This window comes from Cryptomeria japonica, chromosome 7 (assembly GCF_030272615.1).
Source record: "Cryptomeria japonica chromosome 7, Sugi_1.0, whole genome shotgun sequence".
In the NCBI taxonomy this organism is placed as follows: Eukaryota; Viridiplantae; Streptophyta; class Pinopsida; order Cupressales; family Cupressaceae; genus Cryptomeria; species Cryptomeria japonica.
In genome coordinates this window covers 571,087,204-571,112,975 of record NC_081411.1, presented here as the reverse complement: position 1 = coordinate 571,112,975, position 25,772 = coordinate 571,087,204, and the positions used below count along the sequence as shown (strand labels likewise).

Here is a 25,772-nt window from a genome sequence, read left to right as displayed (position 1 = left end):
GTTGCTGCTCTTTTGCTATTGACAATGATTGAATTCGCCTTTTCTTCCTGAGTTTCGCTGATCTGCACTTTAAAGTTTGCCAACTGCTGATGAAGTTCGCTACAGTTTGCTTGCTGATGAAATTCGCTCAAGGGAGAAGGAATGAAATGTTTGATTTGATGTTGAAATAAATTTTTTTTAAACCTTCTCTTATAGGCGATCAAGGTGAGAAGTTGTGTCTTTTCCTATGGAGGTCGACTTTGCTAAATCAAAACAAAATAACAAATTACCTTTGGCCGACCTACATTTTGTTTGATTTCAAATTTGTTTTGGGCGCTAAAGCAATGTTTAGTCAATTTTAATTCATCATATGAACTTCGCTCCATTTTGTCAATTCATGAAGTGCATTTTATGTGAAATTCGCCCCTAATCACCTACTCATGAAGTTTGCTTGAGATCATCAACTCATGAAGTGTGTTTGAAAGTTGCTCTAAGTGGTGTGCACACGAAGTCTTATTTCAATCGCCTTGCTTGCTAAGCTCGCTTGTCTCTTCCAAACATGAAATTCACTACAAATCTCTCAAACCTGAAATTCGCTTCAATCCCTTAACTCATGAAGTCGCTCTAAATGTTGAGTTTATGAAGTTCGCTCCAAAAGGCAAAGTCATGAAATTCGCTCCAAAAGGCAGAGTCGTGAAGTTTATGTTCTCAATTTTGCTTCATTCCTTTATTCCCAACTTCACTCATGAAGGCTTGAAGATGTAATTCGCTCCAATCTCCCTATTCATGAATTTCGCTCCAAAAGTCTAAGTCATGAAGTTCGCTCCAAAAGTCTAAGTCATGAAGTTCGCTCCAAGGTGGCGAGTCATGAAGTTCGCTCCTAGGTGGCAAGTCATGAAGTTTGCTCCAAAGCATGAAGCCATGAAGTTTGCTCCAATACCCCAACTCATGAGGAAGGAAATTCGCTTCAAATGTTGAACTCATGAAGCTCTCTCTTGAGTGTTTGATCATGAAGTAGGCGCTTTTTGAATTTCCCTCATTCTTCTATTTTCAACATGAAGAAGTTCGCTCCAACTCTCTCAAGCATGAAGGTCGCTCCAAAACATGAACTCATGAAGTTCGCTCCAATATGGCAACTCATGAAGTTCGCTCCAAGATGGCAACTCATGAAGTTTGCTTGTAAATGCTTTGAACATGAAGTGAGTGATTCCTTCATCTCTTTATCTTTCCATTTCGCTCGTGAAGCCTTGAAGGTGAAATTCGCTCCAATACCCCAACTCATGAAGTTTACTCCAAAAGTGCAACTCATGAAGTTGGAAATTCGCTCCAAAAGGTCAACTCATGAAGTTGGAAATTCGCTCCAAAAGTGCAACTCATGAAGTTGGAAATTCACTCCAAAAGGTGAACTCATGAAGTTGGAAATTCGCTCCAAAAGTGCAACTCATGAAGTAAGAGTTCTCAAATCTTTCACTTCATTCCTTTATTGCCAACCTCGTTTATGAATGCTTGAAAGTGAAATTTGCTCCAATCTCCTCATTCATGAAGTTCGCTTCATATCCTTCAAACACGAAGTTCACTCCAAGTCTCTCACTCATGAAGTTCACTTCAAGTTGTGAAGTCACGAAGTTAAAACCTAGAGAAGACTTAGAGATGAGGTGGATTACAAATGAGCCTATCGATTGTTTCATTGCACAAGAATTCAATCCTTGGAATAATTCATTCAAATGCTCAAACTCATACTTACACACCTATTCTCAAAGAATAGACTCAAGGAAAAAATCTGCTCATCTATCACTCAACATGAAGTGTGGTTTTGAAGCTTGGAGACTAAGGTGATTTGAAATCTTAAAATTTCTCATTTGCATATCACCTTGATTCATTCTCCCCCTTCAAGCTTGTGAGATGAAGACTCTTGGAAACAACTTTGACTAAAGAAAACTAAAACAATTGGAGCTTACCTACAACCTTGAACTTGCGGATTGTTGCTACAAGCAATTTTATTCAACTCTTTAGCTAGACTCCCGATGAACTGACATGACATGCAAACCCTATAAACTCACTCATTCCATTCTGCAAAAGGAGAGAGATACTAGACTAAGAGGCTAGGACCTGAAAAAAAGGGGGGTCCCCATTTTGATGGGGCGATGTGTGAAATGGTCACAACAGGTGGAATTTAACTAGGTAAGTGCAATTCCACTCCTTTCAAGGAGGAAATTTCCTCTAGACATCAAAATTCCGCTCACTTTGTTGTATACCCATTAACTTTAAGGAAATCCAATCAAGCAAGATTCCTTCTCCACTTCTAATTCACGCCCAAGGGTATGATTGAAACATGTTGCAAATGGCAGAATTCGCTGAAATCCATATGCAGGGAAGATATGTATTTAAATTAATACAGGTTGAATTGTATTGGAGAAAGTGAATGCAATTCCCCTATTTATACCCCTTCTGTCAAGAAACAAAGACTATAATCAGGCTTAGCCAACCTAGATTTTACAAGGTGAAACGTGTGGAATAAATTGAAAATGTCATAAAAAATGTAACAGGGCTGACCTAAGCATAAAAATCAATTAAAATGTGTGAAGGGCAGCTGACTTACCTTTGCAAGACTAAATTGTCAAGGAAAGGTAACATGTGAGGCAAGAAGAAGGCCAACTCCCTTATAGAGAAAGTTTACACCGCGTATAAAGGGGAGATTAAGGAATTAAATCTCAGTCCAATTCAGAAGCAAATCAAAGCCAGGATTGAGAGCGAATTAGCAGTAGACCAGAGGAGTAAGGTGCAAATCCTCAGCACATCAAAACAATTCCACACAAACAGATGCAAGGATCAGAAGTGAATCCCAGAAGGAGAAGCAGAATTCAAACAGCAGCAAGCATAAATCATCAACAGCAGGCACAGATAAAGCACTTGAGCAGAAATCAAATGCAAATTTAGGAGGAGCAGACCTAAAGACTAGATTTCCAGATCTAAAGTCCTATTTCATGCTTGAGGGTTTTAAGATGTATGATTTGTTAAGCATTCTCTTTCATTTCATAATATTTTAATTCATTATCTATTCGTTTTGCAGGTTTAATGCAAGAGGAGAAACATGAAGATTTGGACTTGAGGAATGAGGACAAGAAGATGAACAAGATAAGAGGACCTGGACTTAGCACACTTCAAGGCTCAAGGGAATTGCAATTCTCTAAGAGGAAGGATTTTGCTATGACCTTGGATTTGGAAATCCAAGATCAAAATGGATAATGATGAGAAAGGGAAACAATGCAAGGCGCATGGAAGGAGGGACTTCACAATACAACAGATGGGATTGCTCTTCAACATGTTTGAGGATGACATCAATGCATAAAGAAGGATCAACTCAAGGAATTCAATTTCAAAGCAAGCGAATAAGGCTAGGAAGTGGATCGTTCCAAACAAAGAGAATTCAACATCATGAAGAGAACTTACACATCAAGATCTGAACTTCATCAAGACATTTAAAGAAGACCAAGACATCTAAGGATTTCACAACAATCCAAGGGATGAAGGACTCTACAACATACAAGAAGGAGAAATTAAAGTCCAAGTGATTGCATAATGCAGATGAAGGATTCAATTATACACGGACTTTTTACCACATGGAAAAGACAAGGTTGTCATAACATCAAGGCAAGGTACACACTATAATGGAAAAGATAGAGGACACTTCAAGTAGGTTTCCATAACATGTTGAATCAAGAACTACATCAGGGAATCCAAGTCCAAGGCAAGGAATTTCAAGATCAAAAAGCGTCAAGGAGGGAAGTAATTCAAGATTGTGGAGTTGAGGATGGAAAATTAATACATCACAAAGAGGAAGATTCCCAAACATGAAGATGGAAGAGTGAAACATGATCAAGGAAAGAAGATAATTCTAAAAGAGTTAATCAAAGTTAGAAACTTGATCATCAAAGATGATATAATTTGGGAATATGAACCATCACATCAAGCAATTGGATGATGTTGAATATCAAGAGATATTGAGAGGGATAGGTGCAAGCTATGGTGGCACTCGAACATCATCGACCAATTCAGTGATGCCAAGGTGCATTGGACCTGACTCATCCAAGAAAGATCAAAGTGACATGTGGAGTGTAATGTACCCAACTAGTGATTACCTGAATTTTGTCCTAAATTAGTAATTCCACAATATAGTTTTTCATTTTTCAATATATAAGAGTAACTTCATCTAGTAATTCAATAAACTTAGGAATAGACAAATAAATACATGGATTAATAGCAAATATATTACATAGAATGATAAACATGTCTTTCTACCCATAACCAATTATAGTTTAGTTTGGTAGGAAAACCTCGCGAGGGTGCCTGTAAACTGCTCAACCTAACTAAGCCTAACAGTGCGCAGCGTCCCACTATGACAACTCACCTCTTGGCCCACAAGAGGCAGGAACGTCCCACTATGACAATTCCATCTCTTGGGGTGGCCTACTTAGCTTGGGAGAACTGGTAAACTGCAATTCCCTAACTTCCTCCATTCATTCCTTTGACTGATTACGAGATAAAACACATATAAATAATCTAAGAAAATACAATCAAAGTAATTTATTCATTATATCCACAATTATATATAAAGATATTTATAATTTTTTTTTTTTATAAATATATAATATAATCTTATTGATATTATTTCAAGTATATATGTATATCAAGCGAATATAAATCTTGCTAACATCATTATCATATATAAATCTATTATCCTTATTCTGATTTGAATATATATACATAAATAAATAAGTGAATTAAATTATATTACCAATTATTTATGTATTTGCTAATTACCTGTTATATAAGTTATTAATACTACCGCTGCCTGCAAACATTAGTTATTAGTCTATTTAGTGGGTGTAAAGGTAGACAGATATGATGCATGTCAGATCTGGTCTGCCACTGTATATGAATTTAAGTATGATTGTCATATATACTGCAGTCTATATTAATATTACTATTAAATTATGCATAAAAACGTTATCAGGCTTCATATATTAAGCATACTTATTAAGCACATCCCCATGCATACAACCAAGAACAAGGATGTTACTGCCCTATAACTTAATAACAGTTCCGATCTGATCTGATCAATGGTGATGTCATTGGATGCATTGATTCCTTTTCTTTATATCTCTCAATTTGAGGGAGAGGTCACACCTCTTCATCATGTATGCCCTTTGGCAAGAGACACACCCTTTCACCATTAGCACCCTTTGAGAGAGTGCAACTCTTCATTATTTCTGCCCTTTGAAAGGGACACAACCTTTCACAATCAGATCTGCACTTCTAATTCCCAAATTATCCCCTCTTCAAATGAGTTCTCTTCTTCCTTTTATACCTCATATTTGGGGGAGTCACAACTTATCCTTTCATGCCTTTTGACCATTCATTAACTTAAATCATATTTTAATTATATTCTTTTTATTTTAATTTTTAATTCTTTTATATTTTAATTTTATTATTATTATTTATTATTTATTATTAGCCGATAGGCTATTCCATGTGGGGGAGCTCCTCCACCGGAAATTTGTCTCACGCCTGAGACCGGGAAAGATTTTCGTGCCATCAGTTTTGACCTCCGTAATGTTCGCTTTGGGATTACTGTGAATAACACAGATTCTTTCCGCTTTGCTGTCATTTAGTAAGATACTTCCGCCATAGAAATAGCTTCCAGTTTTTGCATAAATGTTAAATGCTTGCTTTTGGGCATGTTTTCTTCTTCATTGGTGAATCAGGCAAACCTTTTAATTTCAGAATCGTAGTATGAATCTCAGACATCGCATCTTCCATGAACTTCTCTCATTCACTTAGAGCACTGGTAACCGTAGTGCTTTTCGTCTTCTCTTCTTCCTTGAGCTTCACAATATACTCTGAAAATTTATGGGCTTCTATTAAAGAAGAGTTCACTGCATGCACTGCAACAAATTTCAGGTTTTCACCTGGGGAGACTTCAACAGCGCCGACACTAACAAACACAAGAGGGCCATAACTAAACCTACCGAAAGAGAAGCGGAAGCCATTGATCGCTTTAGATATGATTTCACGATACAACAACACAATGATCCAATCTTTTGTCCTTTGCCACATTTAAAGAAGATGGATTCCTTCATTAGTTACTTAGCCATTTCTTCACCAAGTGAAGAATGAACATTTGTGGGATAGTAAAAACAAATTGTTGTACGTATCTGTAAAAGGTCAAGCATTGAGAAAATGAAACTCTCATAGGAATAACAGTGAGGGGCATGGAGGATATATAATATCTGTTGATGGATAGACTCTTCCAATTAAAGCTATGCGCGCTAAGAGAGGTTAGTGTGCATTTAAAATTGAGAACTTGTAGTGGAGGGGAAAAACATAAGTTACGAAACAAACATTTAGCTAATTAAAGAGATTAGTTATTTCAACAATTAAAATTGAGAAGCTTGTAGGGGAAGGGGAAGAAGACAACTTAAATAAATAAATAAAATAGAATAATTTTATAAATGGTCTTAATAGTTGATTAATTTTCTGAGGGTAAATTTTAGCCTGGGCCTCAAAAATTTTACGTCCCAACCAATTTAAATTTCTTATAATATTTCATTTATATTACATTTGTTCTTGATGCTCAGGGTGTGGACTTGACCACAAGCAATGGTTCTGATTATCTTGTTGGCATTTGACTGAACCGGTAAATGATTGTTTGGTGAATGTGATGAAGAGATTGAGATTCATGTTTGATGACTAAGTCTTGTGTTGTCATTGATGGTAACAATGTTTTTGTAGTCATCTAAATCTTGGAAGCCAATCGGTAAGGTATAACCGGTACAAAAGACAGTTTGCCAGTAAACCGGCAAATAGGTTCTTAACCGGTAAACAAAGACAAAGTTGCATTCATGCAACCGGTACAAGCGATTGTTGAAGAGTTGGATGATGTGGTTTTAAAGCAATGATGGAGATAGGTATTTGGAGCTATGTTCATGACTGCATTGGCAGATTCAACCGGACAAGCGAGTTTTGATGTACAAAGCAGGTATTCTGATGAACACTAAACCGGTAGTGATACAGTCACTTAAATCGGTAAACCGACACAGGTTTTGTTTTATTTTTGGTTTGTTATGTTGGTGGCCAACATAAGTTCGACGTGCAATGTTAGTTTGTCTAGATTCATTGAACCTAGGAAATTGTTCCAAGGTTGTAGCCGACTAAGTTGATGTCTATAAAAAGTGTGATGAGTTATGAGATAGACATGCATATGTTGATGAGATCGAAGGCGAATATTGCGATTTTGATTGTGCGGTGATTAGTGAAGCTCTGTATTGATGTGTTGTTGAAGTTTTGAGGATCTGAAGCAGATCTTATCAGACACAGAGGTGTTATATGAAGATCATTTGAACTGTTGTTATCCTAATAGTTACAACAGCAAAATCCCTTAACCGGGTAGGTCCTAACATGCCTTACATTGTAAATCCCTTAACCGGGTAGCTCTATATCAGAGTCTTAAATCCTCTTGCGAGGTTGGATCCTAACAGGTCAAAGCTCCTAACATGGCTCATCATTTAAATCCCTTAACCGGGTGACTCCTAACTAGGTTTGCTCCTAACAGAGCATATTTGTAAGACCTTAATTGATCAAGATTTCTATTCTGCAGATAGTGAATCTTGTGGGTATTAATTCCCACCGTGGTTTTTCCCTTTTGGGTTTCTACATATAAATCTCGTGTTATGTGAAATTTGTTTTATTGGGCATTAGCTTATGTGGTGATATTCCTCTTATGCTTGTTAAGTTTTAAGTTGTGTAAGTTGGTGATCAGATTCATATTGTTTTTGCTTGCATTGATTCACCCTTCCTCTCAGTGCCTTAATAAGTTTATTATATCTGGGTCTCTCTCTTGATGCAGAGATAGACATGCTACTAGACAAGAGGCTTCATCAAAGCATTAAACTGCTTGTAGGAAAAATAATTTCTTGGGTATTCAATTATTTGGCTGCATGACAATGACGTTGAAAAGAATATTTAAGAATAATAAATTCCTTACCTCGAATTTGGGATAATTTAATTCTCTGTGCAATTGAGATGACTTTTTTCCATTTTTTTGCCAGTCTAATTAAAATTACTTTGGCCAATTCAGAATGCCCCCACTGATTTGATGCCTTGACAATATATTTGATCACTCTTTTTTCTCTAAATTTCTGATTCGATTTCCCAGCTATGCTATGTTTCCACTTTTTCTTTCTTAAAGTAGTTTTTGATTGTATATATTTTTCCATCGTGTTTATTTTGTAGTAATTGTTCAAGGTTCTCAGAAATAACTTGGACTTTGTATGGATTTTATAGTGATCAATATATTAATTATAGTATAGTATTTTTTATAAAAATCATCGCAAACTTCGCCATATTTGACATTTGAGATTCATTAGCCTTAATGTAAAATACCTACAAACCGCCTATGAAAGTTCATACCGCATGATCTTTCTCATGTTGAAGTTTTGTTTGGTTAGATTAGCGTTTGTAATATAGATGGCTCTAGCAAATCTCTGCCGCCTATGAAATATGCATTACAAATTGATATATCTGTATACCTAACAATTGGCTCACAAACAGTTCTAGATGTGATAGCCGTAAGAGACTGTGTAGGTAGGATCTAGGATCTCAAACCTGGAATAATCTGATATTGCCTTCTTTTTTTGTCTCGTTCTCTGTGCGATTAATTCTTTATTTATGATATCAAATTACTATCATGCAACTATCCTCATAACAACAATTAGAGTTTTCACACACTTTTTATTTTCTCAAGTATATTTTAACTTGCTGTACGTTCTTAATATGCCTATGCGGTCCTCTCTGAGATGCCTGATCCTTCAAGGTGGAATTTTTTATTTGGACATGCTTATAAATATAATTAAACTGAAAAATCTAATATAAAATCTTAATTTTATTGAAATGCGAATCTAAATATAATTTTAGATGAATGAATGAACTAACTTTAATGGATGAAACAATCTTAATTATATTGAATTGAAAATCTAATTATAACTAGATGAATGAATGGAGTAGGTTTAATGATGTACACATGATCAAATAGCCTAAAAGGCCAAAAGTTCACCATATTGAACTGAACAACATGACCTAAAATCAACCATATTCACCATAAATCTTATTAATCCTACTCAAATTTTCACCATGCATGCAAAACAGTTGTATAAAACACGAAAAGTTGGCTGTAGTTTAAGGTAAAATGGCTTGATAATGGTACCTAATACAACCATTAAATTTGAACACCCGGTACTCACTACAGTGTTATGGGTACATATTAAAGATAAATTTGAGACTCTCCTAGTCGTGCATGAAAAAAGAAGTGGCAGTGTACTTACCTAGTTTGAGGTTGCACACGTTGCGGATTCCTCAAATAATTTTTGCCAAATTACTAATTCAAATGAAACAGGAGAGTAAAGAATATTATTTATTATACCTTACCTCATCTCTTATTGGTCCAAATTCAAGAAAAGGACATGTGTCCAAAATGTTGTAATTTTTTCATTGGCCAAAGTGGTGGTTGTTGTAAGTACTTTAATTAGGGTTTTTGTTGTCTAAATCTTGGCCATTGATTTTAAATCAATCCTGGCCCTTGAATTGTAATTAAAAGTCTATAAAAGGCTTGGCCTTTTCATTTGTAAGGGTTAATAATTAGAAAATAAGAATAATAGTTAGCAAGTAGAGTAGGATGAGGAAGCAAGAGATTGTTGCCAAGGCTATGTTGAAATCAATACATAACTTCCATTGAAGCTATGGTGAATCTTTGTGTTGTGTTTCTACATTTTGCATGGTTTCCTGTTACTTCTCAAAGTTAATTGAAGTGCATTGATTATGGTGGATACATGTGAAGATATTTGATGAATTCCTTGGTTCATACCATTTGTAATTTGTTGATTGCAAATTGTAGTGCATGGTTAGTTTGAACCTCATAATTGGTAATAGTTCGATTGTGAATGTTTCATTTGGATTGTGTCGATAGGGTATTTGAATGAATGTTTGCAATATGAAAATCTTTTACTACCTTAGAAGATTGCACTTTTTCTATGGCGTTGTGAGCTATCTCTGGTCAAGTAGAAAGTAGTTCCAAGAGGTGTTCGTCTATCCAAGCATCTTCCATTGTTATCATTGTCCTTAGGATTAGCATAGATTTCCTAAACCCTTTCCCTTTTGAGCTTTCTTTGTTTGAGGAGATAAGTTAGTTTTTAAGTTCCAACTGCTTTGCAAAAGCGTAAGTCCCTTTGTGTTAACCAGCAAAAATCACATCATATACATTGAGTCTATCCGCAATATAAAGTTGACTGTTCACATTGTAAATATTGGGGTTGCCTTGTTTGATCACAAAGTTTAGTATTCGAGGTTCCTTGTTCAAGAGAGGATAGAATACTTGGTATTTTATTCTGTGTTCGAGGTGTCATAAAAACACATCAATAAGTAGCAAATTGGCTTAAGTGCTTTAGAGGTTGGGGTTTTCCCTTGTGAGGGTTTTCTCAAGGTATATTTGCGTCACCTTGTGGTTGTCTCCTTTTGTTATATTCTTTGTCTTTTCTCTTCTATTCTTTTTCCTTTCTTAGTGTGGGTTATGTGCTTAAACTTTGCTGAAATTTAGTTAGATTAGAAAACTTAATGGTACACACCTAGGATTTGTTAGGATTGTTTGTTATTTCTTTCAAAAGAATGGTGCCACATGGCATCCAAAAGTCCCAAGCACTTAACCTTTTACAAACAACAGTGACCTTACAAAACAAAGACCCTATACATAACCCATGTGAACTCACATGGGTTTCACCTTCCCAAAGTAGGGTGGAGTGAAGGGCTCTCCCTTCCTCTTACAATTTGGAAGACATGAGTTGATTTGGAGTACTTGCATTCAACTCTTTTAAGCTCACTCAATCTATGCATGTCCCAAGACTTCTAGAGGTAGCACATTGTACAAAACTCCAAAAAATCCCCAAAGTACCCTAAGTTTAGGTACCCATACCTAGGGTCCTAAACCTTATAAAAATACCCATTTTTCCCCAGCCTGAGTTGCTCAATAAAATGGGAAAATAAATATATGTCACACAACAAAGTACATTCTTACTAAGAATAATAAACTTAAATGCACAAGGGTTATTACTTGGGAAAAAAGGACATGACATGACCAAGACTAGTTGGTGTCATAGATTAACGTATGGTCAAAGATTGTTGTTGAGGTGGAGTGAGACAATGTTATTTTCTCATTGGTCAATATGTAATCTTGCTGCTTGCGCATTCAGTTTTACCCATCAAAGCATATTTCACATTATACAAGACTCCTATACAACCAGATACATGAGAACACTTTGCGACAAAATCAATATCACATTTAGACTTACAAACCAATTCATTATCTATGTGAAATATACACGATAAACTTGATCCATATTCTAAATCAGAAATTAGTAACACAAGTATTAAATTCCTCATCATACGTAATATGGCAATTAACGTTTAATGTTACATCTAAATAAATACTTAATTAAATCTCATTACCAACATCTAAATTGGTATTATAATTAACCTCTAAGTACCATTTAAATAAATTTAATAATTGCATATCGCGATTGATTAAATCAGCTATGTAGCATTAGTATAATTCTTGAATCATAATATAAACATGGACAGGTATCACATAGAAATGTCAAAGAAGTTAACTTGCATAATCAAGTTGAATGGCACCTTGGAACCAAGATGGGTGTCGAACTCACTAGTTACAATGAATGTGACAGGGCTAGCAAGATAAATGGCCTTACATGAGACATGCATTGATCAACCCATCGAACAAGTGCAATAGTTTGACATTGACATAAACTCTCAAGCATGCATCATCATCTAAACCGAACTAAGATCGTTAATATTGCATACCGATAAATCAATTGCCACAAAAGATGCTATATACAATATGATACATCCATTGTCAATCTTGAAGAAGCATAATATCAACCCATTCATGATTAGTCATCTAACAGTCATAAGGTTAATCTATATCTACAATGCTGAAATATAATACTGTAACCCATGGTCTGACTACTTGCCGAGCACTCAATTTGTTTTTTTGAAACAGTTTTTTACTGTTTAAACTTGCTGCTCGCTAAGATGGAGTATATGGTGAGTTTTAATCTCTGACTTGCATGAGTAATTATCGAGTCTGAGACTAAAACTTGTACAATGCACAACAAAAAGTTTGATGCAGTTTGTATGTGGAAAAAATATGTTTTTGACATTGAATATACATGATTTTTTTGCCTTTCTAAGCTCTTCATGCTCACAACTGAAGTTCCACTAGCATTTGGGCATTCTATATTGAATTAGTGTAAGTTTATAGTGGATACAAAGAGAAAGTTTTGGAACTGGATCCTCTCCTCAATTTTTCACTAGAACAGTTTACAAAAAATTGTAAATTCTTGAAATTTGTAACTTGCATGGATATGCAATTTATTATGACAAATTTCAATGACAATCATTATAAATTCACATCAGTTATCAGTGGGCTGTTGTATTTTTATGATGGTGTAATTTTGTACTCTATTTGAATTCAAATCTTATAGAAAAAAATTTCCCAACATTTTATATTCTCATTTGAGACATTTTGTAATTGTGTTATGCATAAAATTTATGTTTTTTGCCCGACATTTTGTATTCTCATTTAAGTATTTATTTATGTTGCTGAGGATTTGCCTAGTTTGATTTTTTTTGGGTTTGTCGAGTTTGAGTATTGTGAGCCATTGCTAAACCATTGGTAGCAACAATTAGTATGATCACAAGATTCAAGTGTGTTCACGTTTCAATTCTATTTTACATGCAAAATTTATCATTGTTGATATAACTAACACAAGATTGACACAATTTAACCAATAGATCTCTTGTCTACCATTACAAGACAATCAAAATTTTTCTACTCAAGGCATGCAAGCAAATATGCGAAGAGCCATAATGCATTCATACTACAACATATCCAACAATTCATAGAATTGCAATCACAGTCACAACAATGAACCAAACAATTCATATCATTGCAATCAGAGTCACAAAAACGAATCATCACCATCATCAAAATCACACATTGGAGCAATAAGCATGACCTTTGAGTGATAATGACTAGCAAATAGAAAAAAATCCAAATCAAAGAAGTAAGCATCCACATAGAGTAAAAGCAAGTTAATACCATAATCAAGTAAGCTAATTCTAGAGTTAATAATTTACAATAAGCACAATGTTTGAGATACATCTAGGGTCACAAAAGTTGGCCCTTACAAAATTAGTAAATACAGGCCCATGAATTATAAAAGGTCCAAGGAGCATTTAAACAAAGTGTAATGCACCTATGCCTGATTAAATATAATTATATATGAGAATAGTAATGTGAGTTTCTGGGTGTAGAGCCAATAAAAACATTCCTAAATTTTGAGGATGGTGGGGGCATGTTTACTAACATAAGTTAAAAGTAAAATTGAGCAAAATTAAAAGTAAATATAATGTATTGAATTTGCAATGCAATCCTCCCCTTTTAGCTTTTTAGGAGTGTTGTCCTTAGAAAATAACTTTTTAATTATTATGCACCAAATGGAGCAAGCTGTATGGTCCTCTGAAAAAGGGGACATCCCCTCCAATTTCCCAAGTCCCTAGGAAGTCCAGGACATCAGGGACATCACCTAGACCACTAGGTATACACTTCCACAAAACACGAGGGAATTGTCTTAGTTATGGCATGGTCATGACATGTGATTGTCTCCAACCAATTTACATGTTATTATGGTTAGGTATAGGTGATTGTTTCCTATCAGTGAACATGTCTTGACATTGTCATACATGTATGTCTATTATTAGATTAACATGGGCTTTCTGTGAAGGAACATGGATTTCCATGAAAATAAACCCATGACTGTGTGAAAGGAGACCAGTTACATTGCATCTAAGCATAATGAAAGCATGTTTACATCTATATAAATATCTATGTTTGTAGGAAAAAGTTCAGGCTATGTATACAAGTCTCCAGAATAATTTGTGCATATTTAATGATAATCTGTTCTTAAATAGGTAGCCATAGAGTACATTCTCCCATCTATAGTACTTGTGCTGGGGAAACATTAAGCAATCATTTCACCTATTTTTTGCCTGTATTTTTCTATCCCCATACATACCAGTTTTGTTTATCCATGTATACCAGCATAAATCTGTCTCCATCTATAGTCAAGAGTTACAACAATGCAATTAGCTATTGATACATGTTGTGCAAGCATTAAGATAATAGAGGGATTGTGTTGAGCACAATAACATTTTATCAATACTCTTTTTAAATAATATGGTATATTTATTTATTAGCAACATTGATACTATATTTGTATTTTATCATAAAATCCATACCCTTTGGGCAAAGTATACTTTAAATTAGTGGTTTCTAATATTTGTATTGCATATCTGATTGAGTTAATCATTAGTTATAGGTAGTACTCATTTTGTGAAATAAATATTGAACAAGATCTGAAATTTTAAAATCACCTCCTAGTCAAGGGTTAGGAATCATGCACACAGGACTCAAGTAGGTCTTTTTGAATGTATTAGTTTCAAATAATGTTATATTATCATAATAATTTGATTCTATATTCTTAACGTTTGTTGTTAATTTGGGGCTCAAACTTTCATAGTTGCATTTGTAAGACTTGTCAAAATATTTTTGTTTCATTGGGAAACTTTCTGAGGACAAATATTTCTCAAGATTTATTTTAAAACATATTTCCATTTAAAATTTAAAAAAGAGCACGGACGTGCAAGCTAGCAAGTGGGAATGGGGCAGAGCATATGTGCATCTATACCCTATATATGTGTTTGTGTTTTAACTAGTTGAATTTTGTTGCCTTTGGTCCTATCACTTTTTGTGTTTCCTTTATGGCTATTGTGATCTAGATTCTAGATGCTCCATGCTTTTTAGCATGGTTAGTAACTGAGATGCTTGAGATGTATCAACAATTTGTGATCATTGGACTACAAGATATTATAGAGGGTGATGCATAACTTATCCATGCAATGCACATGAAACTACAGATATGCTGTGCTTTGTTTAGATGTATCTATTTGTTAAGGAATTAAAATAGAATTTATTTTGCTAGTATGTTTAGTTTTTGAGGATTGTTGTTCAATGTATAAAACCTGTCTCATTAGAAGTATTTATTTTATTACCAGGTGAGGAGTTAATGGTATCTGAAATGGAATGTAATCCACCTCATAAAATTGATGAAAACCTATGGAAGAATCGGGAATATATTGAGGAAATATTGTTTTTACTTGACAAAGCACATTGGCCAAAAAAGGTGAGAAATGAAAATTTTATTTATTTTTTATTTTTTGCAATTTAATTATTGTAATATGTGTACCAAAATACTATTTTTTTGTTAATATTTATATTTATGGAGGCAAGCTTCTTGGTTTGTAAGTTATAAATTGCACAAACCTACTAAATTTTGGATTTGTGAAGCTATGCGTTATGTATCATATTGTTACTGAATATCTGTCGTTTGTGTTCATTAATTGTTATTTAAACTTGAGTTTTATATGTGTGGGGTACTCTCATGGTCCCCATTGATGCATCTCAGGGAGAGTGATTCTTGGATGTGTGTTTGTGGAGGGTGGTGAAATGAACAACAAGCAAAAGAAATACTCAAGCTTCACTTCTGTGTTGTTTTCCAGCTGCAGGCACCAGAAGATCCGGCAGATATGGCTATTGTTACAGCTATTCAAAGACTTGACACTGAAGTGAAAAACCTTTTGAAGAGTTTACAGTCGTTCCAATCAGAAAACAACGAGAGGATATTTAAAATGAGTATGTTTTCTGTCAAATGCAATAGTAGGCATTGTCTTTTATTGCCTAGTAGTGCTTATTTAGGCAGAACCATTTCATATATAGAAGCTCTGGTAAATAGAGAATAGTTGCGTATTCAGTTGTAGAATGATCTTATGTGATATGTGTTTGCAGTTTTTTATATTTGCTTCTGTTGAAAAATAATTATCTCCTACTTGTCTCAGTCTATGCCATATGGTGACAGCAAATATTGATTTCGATAGCCATCTCAAATATTTTTACTGCTTATGGTCCAAGCACAAGACAGACTCAAGAGAAGCTTGCATCCACACTGTAGACTGTTAGAGCTCAAACATGAACAAGTCCAAATTTAAACAATGGAAAAATCAATAAAACCTCCCACCGGGCCAACTACCCACAAGCAACATACATTACAATAATAATAAAAACTATGCTACTAACAAATCAAAGGGGGTGTCTCAGTGGGAGAAGCATGCCCCTTATAACAAACATGTATTCAACTATAAAGTACACCAATAATCTAAGCTAGAGGACTTAGGATCAAGTTTTAATAGATTCCACTGTGATTTAGAATTAGCTCTTTGGAGTTTGGACATATGCCAAGCTGTCTCATAAACTTCTCAAATTTGATCGTCTAGGGATTTTCTGAAGTTGTCTGCTGTTTGAGCTACAGCCAGACAATAGACGTTCATCACTAGGATTCACAAATAGTGGTATTTGACATCCTTGTTTTTAGGCTTTGTATGAAAGACCAAATTCTTTGACATCTTGATTGCCCATGCAAAGAATTGTATGAGATATATGAGGCATAGTTCACATACTCAGTCTCAACTTTGACATGGCAGACCAAAAACTCCCTACTCAGCAACTTAAAAAAACCACAGATTTCTTAAAAATCTACTTAATTTTCATAAAGAAATATAAACTTATGCAAAAGACAACTACAAAATGTATCAAATGAGTTTGTACAGTGTCAGGTAAGTGTTTTGTATTGATGTAAATACAAATAGAGTACAAAATAGAATCATGCCAATACAACCATATTTAAACTTTGATGCAGTTTTCCATGATGAAATTTCTTCAAGGAAAAATGGTTGGACTTATCAGATTTTTATGTTCTTTGTGCACCATGCATGACTGCACACAACTCTATGAAGTTGGACTAAATTTTATATTGAAAAGTGTTAGCGTCCGTGGCTTAGAGAAATTGAATGTTTTTGCACATATTGCACAAGGCAAGGGTACGTGGAAATACCAATTCCTACCGATTCCTCGAGACATATTTAAAAAAAATGACTCACATGGGTTAAATATCCAATTAAACATTGCTAGTGTATTTGATCAATCTAGGTAGATTTTTCCTCTCTTGCACAATGCAAAGGTGCATTGAGATACAGATAACCCTACCCACAACAAAGGAAAGTTTGGAAAGGCAATAAAAAAACCTTACACGTATGGGCTCCATTAGCTTTTATTATTACATTTGCCTTTCTTCACTTCATGCTCAAATGCCATGTGAGCATCAGTGGTGGGTGTTGGGGCTTGAATAGGAAAAAAGATCTTTTGTGGTCTGAAAATCATGTCCAAAACATTTTTGCATTTGTAGATTGTGAATGATGAGTTTTGGTTGGACTTGGTGAGGATTCACAACTACTTGACCCTAAAATTCACCAAGTAATCTGCATTCTTGAGTTGTGAGTTTAAACTGTAAAAACTCAGCCCACAAAAAAACCTAAATACTTGGCGACTTGCCGATTTCTTGACTACTTATAATCAAATCAAAATAAGAGATCCCATAAATTCTATGCAGAGCGATAGTCAATACTATTGCTAACTTCTTGAAAACGAAGCAAAATGGGAATCAGGACTATGGACTATAACATTTGGTAACCATGCATAAATGATATGAAAATATTTTGATAGCTATGCAAAACAATAACCAACATGATAATAACATGATAACTATATTATCTCAAATGGCAGTAATTCTTCACTTAGGTAAATTGGTAACTGTTGATGCGTGTTTTGTGACACTTGTCAACACAGAATAAAAGTGTAACAACCACTAATCTAAAGCAAGGAAAACGATAACAGATATAAATATTAATTGAAAGGTAATTGCTTCTTACATTTAATTTCAGCTGAAAAAGAAAACTGATAGCTAACTAACTAACTTACATCAGAGAGAAAACTATCAACTGAAAATTAGTTACTCAAATGCAACTGAAATGAGGAGAGTTTAGAGATCACAATGCAACAAGCTTCTTGCAGATAACAAATCCTAGTCTTGACATAATATAGGAGATGTCATGTCCCCTCCTTACTTGTTAAATATATACTAAATAAAGCGATTATTATTATTAATTAATATAATAATTAACAACAAATATTTATATAAAATTTATTTATTAAATATTATTATTAATTGATTAATATTTATTAATATTCATTTATTTATCTGAAATTATTATTAACTAATGAATGATATTTTTTTTGAAATAAATTAATAATAGGCCCGATCCTCTAAGGGTCCCACGTAAAATGATCACCCCACTTTGAATGGTGGTGACTCTTCCTTGAGTCACCACTTCATATAAAGCTTCACGGGGAACCATGGAATAGGGGGGGGATTACCTTGTTAATTAATTCATAGCCGGAGGAGGGATGATTCACCAGCCAGTCGCAGCATCTGAGGGAAAAGAACATGAAATCGATCCTTAGAGGAAATTGATCATCACGATATGAATATCAGAAACAAAGACACCATAGGCCTCAGCAAAGACAATAAACCAACCTCTTCAGACCATAAATATCATTTGGATACCTTAGTCTGATCATTCACTCATGAGGAAGCTGATATGCTTAGTAATACATTGAAGAGGTACTCCGGCGTGACTGATATCTTACCCGTGACCTATGTATCATATTTGGTGTTAACGTGAGGTTGATCCCTGTGCGTAATTGATTACGTGAAAGGATACCCATATACATTGCGGGATGTGCTTCATACGTATGCTGGAATATATGAAGTCTGATAATACTGTCATATTCCGATTGAGCATTAATATTAGTTATTAAATAATATCAAGCTGCTGTTAAGGATAACCAAGGCAATGGCTTTGTAAGGAGTCGCTGCCTTTGGCCAAACGGCACCCTCCATTCGTATAAGGAGGACGACATCGCAGTTATGGGAGAAAAAAAAAGGTATTCTATCTGATGTAAGCCAGTCACGACATAAATAAGTGTTTGAGCATCATCGAACAGGAAGGGAGATTACAAAATACGAAAATCTGTAATAATCAGATCAGAACTGTTGTTAAGTTACAGCCAGTAATATCCTCGTCCTTAGTGGTAATACATGCAGTTACAAGCAGTAATACATATATTAAGTTATGCAGTTACAGGCCATAATACATGAAAACACATGCAGTTACAAGCAGTAATACATATATTTTAATAATATCTGAAAATAGATGAAAGTATATGAAAATATATATATATATATATAGAAATAGTGCTTTTATCAGACAAATAAATATTAGATTGTAAATCAGAAAGAGTTCACATGGTAATAAACAGTAAGAAGAATATGTTTGGATATAATCCTCGCTACTGCTGTCAGTATTCAAGAAGTTGGGAATTAAGATGTTCTAAAGAAGGGGTGGTCTAAATCCAATTAATAGGATGAGCCCAAGACAGGGTAGGGATCAGCAACCCAAAAAAACTTGGAGGGCATGGTCCCAAGATATGTAAGGGCTTGGATCTGTAAACTTATTATGTTGTATGATAGATAAACAATTTACTTATTAATAATTGATGAATTAATTGAACTATAGAATATCACAGATTTGATTCATGTTAAGATAGATTTGTCTCCTAATCAAGTAAGTTTAAGTCATAAGTATATTGGAATGGATTAATTTTGGTGAAAACAAACCTAGACCTAGTAGGGGACATTACTGGAGAGGGAGAGCATCATCAATGGCTTTTCTGCCCAACCATAGGCTTACAAGTCTCCTGTGCCTCTTTCTTCTGGAAGGGCATGACCCTTCACAAGGAAAGCAGACAAAGGAAAGATCAATTACCATTTAGCCATCTGAGCCTAGTGTTTAGAACCTACACGGACTAGCCGGTCGCACACTATAGGTACCCCCTAACTAGCATGACCATCTGACTAGCGGTGTATCTAGTTCATGTGAATTGACGGTCATATGCCAACTGCAGCGCCACCTTGGCCAAGGTTTCTTAATTCACGCACGATAATGTGCTGTCAACATTCACCTCCCTTACTCGCTTACACAGATTGGAGTGCAACTGACTCATTTACTCATTAAGTTTATGGTTCGTCTGACCCAATAAAAGAACCCAGTGGTTTATCATTCTCAAGACAACTGATCAACAGTAATTACTACCTTCAAGGTAGCTTGATTAAACATCCAACTTTCTGCTGACTATAGAGTTTAACATTTCCTGTTGTCTCAAGGACAAAACAAATCACAGACACAGAACAGACTGCTCAATCGGACAAGGTTCAACAGTTCAGAATTGTCAGAGTAAGAAGATTCAGAAAACATATGACAATATTATCATTGCCCCATTGACTTACATTCTTTACACAAGAACATAGAGCTGACATTCGAAACAGAGAATCATTTCCCATACTTTACGATACCTTATTAAGGTAGTTCTACTTCTTTAATTTCAAGCATAATGAATCAATATTTTCTATCAAGTAGTAAGTGTCCCATGAGTTACTAAACATTAATTCAAATACTGAGACTCTGTTAGTCCACTCTGCAATATCGTGGTAAGGGTATGCAGGCGGATTTACAGATCTCTATAAGTGCAGCTCATCACATAATGCATGCCCATCATATTCAATATGTAATCAAGGATTGAGAACAATTGCATTCAAGCTTCTCACACTCGCATCTACAACAAAAGATTTGCATTGACAAATATTTAACACAAAACTGAAATAAATAAGCAATGGTTATGAAGCCTTTGTTTTCTTATTTCCTGTCTGAAGTATTGACAAAAACCAATCCTAAACGCGATACAAGAGAGCAAACTGGTGATGCGATCCTTGAGCATAAGCCAACAGTGTGATACTGCCAGAAATTAATAGTAATCTTTACTTCCTCCCAAGAACAAAACAATGTGCTACGGATTATGAGTTACAGAAAATGCCGAAGCTCTTCCCTGTCAATTACTAAATGCTTTTCCCAATATGTGCTACTTCCATGCAAAAATCATAACCCCCGACTAGCCAAAGGTAAGGCTATAAGTAATGAATGCCTTCATGGTGATCATCGCTTCAAGAAGATGGAGCTCGAAGCAAGAAAAAGAAACTGAAAGCATGACAACTCGCGCATAAAGGAGGTGGCGCTATTGTTTCACAAAGGTAAGAAAATATGCCTTCGATCAAATCCTTACTATGTAATAATAATATCCCGACTTACTAATCAGTATAAGTTAAAATAGGATGAAACATATGAAAGCATTAATCAATATAATTACGTTGACAAAAGTCTTCAATAATCAATATAATTATGTTCACAAAAATCATTAAAACAATATATATATATATATATACAAAATTGCATATAATTAATTCATGAAATAATTTAATAAAGAAAGGAATAATCTTTACATATCAAAGGTACAATAGCCACTCAAGCAACACCATAGACAACAAGGTATGCACTGATCCACAACTGACAGATAAAGGTGAGATGAACACTCCTTAAACCAAGGGGGCGACCAACTAGGAAACACAACTTATCTCTCAGCTCAGGGTTCAATGGGAATTGATATTTTCTAAAGTCTGCAATCCTCTCCTTGATTATACTCTCCCTTCCTCTTGAGGGTGTCACCTATCCTGCATCCACTTGTTACATGAAGAACTAGTTAGTCAAATCTTAACCATAATAACTGAATACATGAAGTATCAAAATCAAAATAACTTCCTCATTCAATTTCTAATCGTTAAGAGTTTTCATCCACATGAGAAGACAAATTTTATATCATTGATTAACTAATCACATAAGCATAATAAGCATAATTCCAAAGTCAGAAAAGAGGGTTGTAACAAAAATACCAAGTATTCTATATACTCTCTTGAACAAGGAAACCTCAAATGCTGAACAATGTGATCAAATAAGGTAACCCCAAGGTTTACAATGCGAACAATGCAACTTTATGATGGATAGACTCAGTGAAAATATGTGATTTGCTGATATCACAAAGGGACTTATGCTTTGCTGGAACTGGAATACTAAACTGACTTGAACTTCAAATAAATGACAAAAGGAAAAATATTTTATAGAAATCTAAGTTAACACCTAACAATGCAAGAACTGATTGCTGACTTAGTGAAACTAAACCAAGCTTTGCTTTGCCATGAGGAAACAACTACACAAATATGGTGCAATATCCAAAGGGTATGCAAATGATTTTCAGATCACTTATGCACATCAACACCATGAAAGATGAGCATAGAGCAATTTGAAGTTAAGCTTTCAATATGGGTAAGGACTAATCCTGCATTGCAATTTGCATTCAACAAATTCCAAATGGTATGAACATATAGGCTTCACCATTAATTAGTAGTAAGATCTTCCATTTTAACTCCATGTAAACAAATCTAAAACTTGAGATGTAGAGACAACGCAAACTTTTGAAACTCATACAAAGATCCACCATAGCTTCAATGAAAATCATGTATTTATTTCAACATAGCCTTGGCAACAATCTCTAGTGTCCTCCTCCTACTACTTCTATTGTTGGCTCCTATTCTATTAACTATTAAGCTTTACAAATGAGAGGGCAAAGCCTTAGATAGAGCTCCTAGTTACAAATGAAGGGCCTAGATTGATTCTAAATTAACGACCAAGATAATTCTATGAAACCCTAAAGTGAGGTAGTTATAACAACCATCACCTTAAATTTAATATCCTCCAATGAGAAAATTACAAGCTTTGAATACACGTTCTTTTAAGGAAAGGACCAATGAAAATGAAAATGTCCTTGATGGCACAATTTACAATGAGTAGATAAGGATAAGGTATCCACATGTCCATTTGTCTTCTTTGTAGGACGAGTCAAGTTCAATGAATATGGACATGTCAACTTGTTATTTAATTGGTTGATGAGTAGATGCCACCTCAACATTTATATCTTGTAAACTTTCTCCTTCATCACAAAGAAGTCTTTGAATCACTAGCAATATCTCTTGATAATCAACATTATCCGATCTTTTGACTGATTGTGATGATTCATATTCCCAAATTGCATCATTTTTGATTAACTCTTTTTTTGCTATCCTCCTTTTTGGAAATTTTTCGAAAAGTTCTTGACTTTGTCTTCATCTTCTTGTAGGGTTCTTCTTTATTAACACTTAGGTTCCTCCTCTTTCACAATTCATCCTCATTGTTTACCATCTTCTTCTTGATATGCCAGATGTTCTTGACCCTTATCTCCTTTGAATTCCATCTTGTCTTGATCCTTTTGTCGTAGTTGAGCAATCCTCCATATTATAACAATATTCATGTTATAATGTCCTTCATGTTGCAATGTCTTGTATTTGTGCATCTTGATGTTGTCTTGCATTGATCCTGTAGAGTCCTTCACCTTTATTAATGCCTTTGATCGGGATCACCTTGTTGTTGTAGTATATTCCATATCGTTCTTCTCCTTCACATTGTTGAGAATCCAAGGTCGTTGTAGAATCTTTCTTGTAGAGAAATGTCTTGAAACACCTCTTTGCATGACTTGATCTTCTTGAATGTCTTGATGAAGTGTAAATCTTGTTGTTATAAGTCCTTTTTCTTTGTTCCATTCATCTTGGATTCCACCTTGAAGTGTGAATGTTGTCCTTCCATTCACTTCCTTTGAACTTGAACACCTTGAGCCAGTTCTCTTCATCTTCCGCATATCCATTATTTGTCATCACTCCATCACCAATCCTGAAAAAGAAAGAGCACACCTCTTCAATCAAACTACAATGCAAGAGGATTGAGATACGATAATGAAAGTTTTAACTTTACATTCTTGATTTACATTGAAGAACCCCAAAAGATATTCACGATAATCTTTGTTCAACAATGTTTCACAAATTTCACCTCATAAATCCTCCTAAAACTCTTCCATTTATCATTTACCAATAATTTGAGCCTTAACACCTTCTGATTCCTCTTATAACAGTCTGGAAATGGCATTTTCAGGTTGACACCCCCTCTGGAATCTTGTTTCAAATCTGGAAATTATGTTCCAGGTCTGGAAATTGCTTTGTTTGGTAAGGAAATCACTCAAATCTGGGTGTAAAATGATTCAAAATTACATCTTCTAAGCATCAATGTCGACCCTAGTTGCCTTGACTCTTAATCACACTCTTTCCTTCATCTTTTCACTTGGGCTAGAGTCTGATTTGTTTTACAGCTATCTCTGGATTCACCTTCTAGATTGGAATCAGATTTATGGAGGAAAGTGATCCCTTGATCTTATATTTACCAATGCTATTCTCTTTCTTATTTTAATTTGTCTCATTTCCTCCTCCGCTCTGCTGCGAACTGCTTGTGAACTAATTGTGAATGAAACTAATTTGTATTGCAAAGTGATTTCCTTGACCTCTCTTTTATATGTTTCTTATAAAGCACCTTGCACTTGTTCAAAGGGGGTTGGCTATAGAAGACTCTTCCTTGTTTTCAAATAAGTTGGCATTCACCTTTCATTGCATGGTTTCCTTGTTTTGGAGGGGAAAACCCAAGTCGGCCTTCTCACATTCTATCTCTGCAAATTGGATCTGATTTCTTTGTATTTTAATCAGTTCGGCTAGGCTAATCCATGAGTTTTGCCTTGTATTGGAGGGGTATAAAGGTAAGGTGAGCGCTTCATCCCCCAAACACATTTCACACTTGCATACAACATTAATTCTGCCTGCACAAGGAATTACAGAGAATTCTGCCTTGTTTTTTGAATTTCGCTTGCACTTAATTCTCTTGATTTTGATGTGAAAATAAGGTTCTTTGATCCAGCATACATAGGCACCCCTATAATTCATTAACAAAGCTGACTTTAATAGGGGCTTTAGATTTCAAATTTAAATTTTCCTCATGTCAACTGACCTAACATCTTAACTCCACCCTAGCGGCATTAAGGTGCATTCAAGGATAACATTGAGTGCATTTTGCATGTGTGTAAGGACAAGTATAGTGTGTTTTTCATGTGTCCATGGATACTTGAGCGCATTTGAGGGGTTGTCCACGACAAGTGGGCGCTAGAGCAATGTCATTCCAGATTTTTGAGCGCAAAACAAGGATTGCCAAGGAATTCCAAGTGCTAGTGAGGGGTAGACAAGGAATTGTGAGTGCTAATCTAACTTTTGCATGAACAAGTGAATGTTATGAGGAACTTGTCTTGTCATGGAAATCCATGAATTTGCTAAGAAAAAAATTAAATTTGAATGTGAATCCATGTTTGAACCTTGCACTTTGCATTCCACATTTGAACTAAGGATTGAGCATTATAATTTTTAATTCCACACTTAAACAAGGATTTTAAATTTCAACCTTGGAATTCCCTATCTCAAACGAGGAATTTAAAAATTTTGAATCTCAATTTTTCAATTCCGAACTTGAAATAAGGATTTTAAGATTTGAACTTTGAATTCCATATTTCAACAAGGACTGATTTTTCTATAAAAATTGAACTTTGTCCACGGATTTTTACAAAATTTCCCTTGATTTTCCTCTTCTGTCAAGGTCAGAAAATCCGACCTTGACAAGGAATTTTCCTTGCCCTAGTATGACACTCTTTGGAATTATCCCTCACGTTTCCATACTTAGCATTTCAACATTTCACTTTCGTGACAACTTTGACAACTTTTTACACTATTGACAACATTTTGCTTTTTTTG

At 34.9% G+C, this 25,772-nt stretch overlaps 1 protein-coding gene across 4 annotated transcripts in view; it reads left to right on the top strand.

Annotated features, from left to right (window-relative positions):
- Positions 1 to 25,772, top strand: part of LOC131073093 (uncharacterized) — a 154,343-nt gene that overhangs the window by 18,354 nt on the left and 110,217 nt on the right. For 3 of the 4 annotated variants that reach the window (XM_058009457.2, XM_058009459.2, XM_058009460.2), the window contains exons 2-3: positions 15,220 to 15,347; positions 15,724 to 15,856. In XM_058009457.2, coding sequence (XP_057865440.1) covers positions 15,220 to 15,347; positions 15,724 to 15,856 — 261 coding nt within the window. The remainder of the gene's footprint in view (positions 1 to 15,219; positions 15,348 to 15,723; positions 15,857 to 25,772) is intronic. The other variant, XM_058009458.2, reaches the window with a different exon arrangement.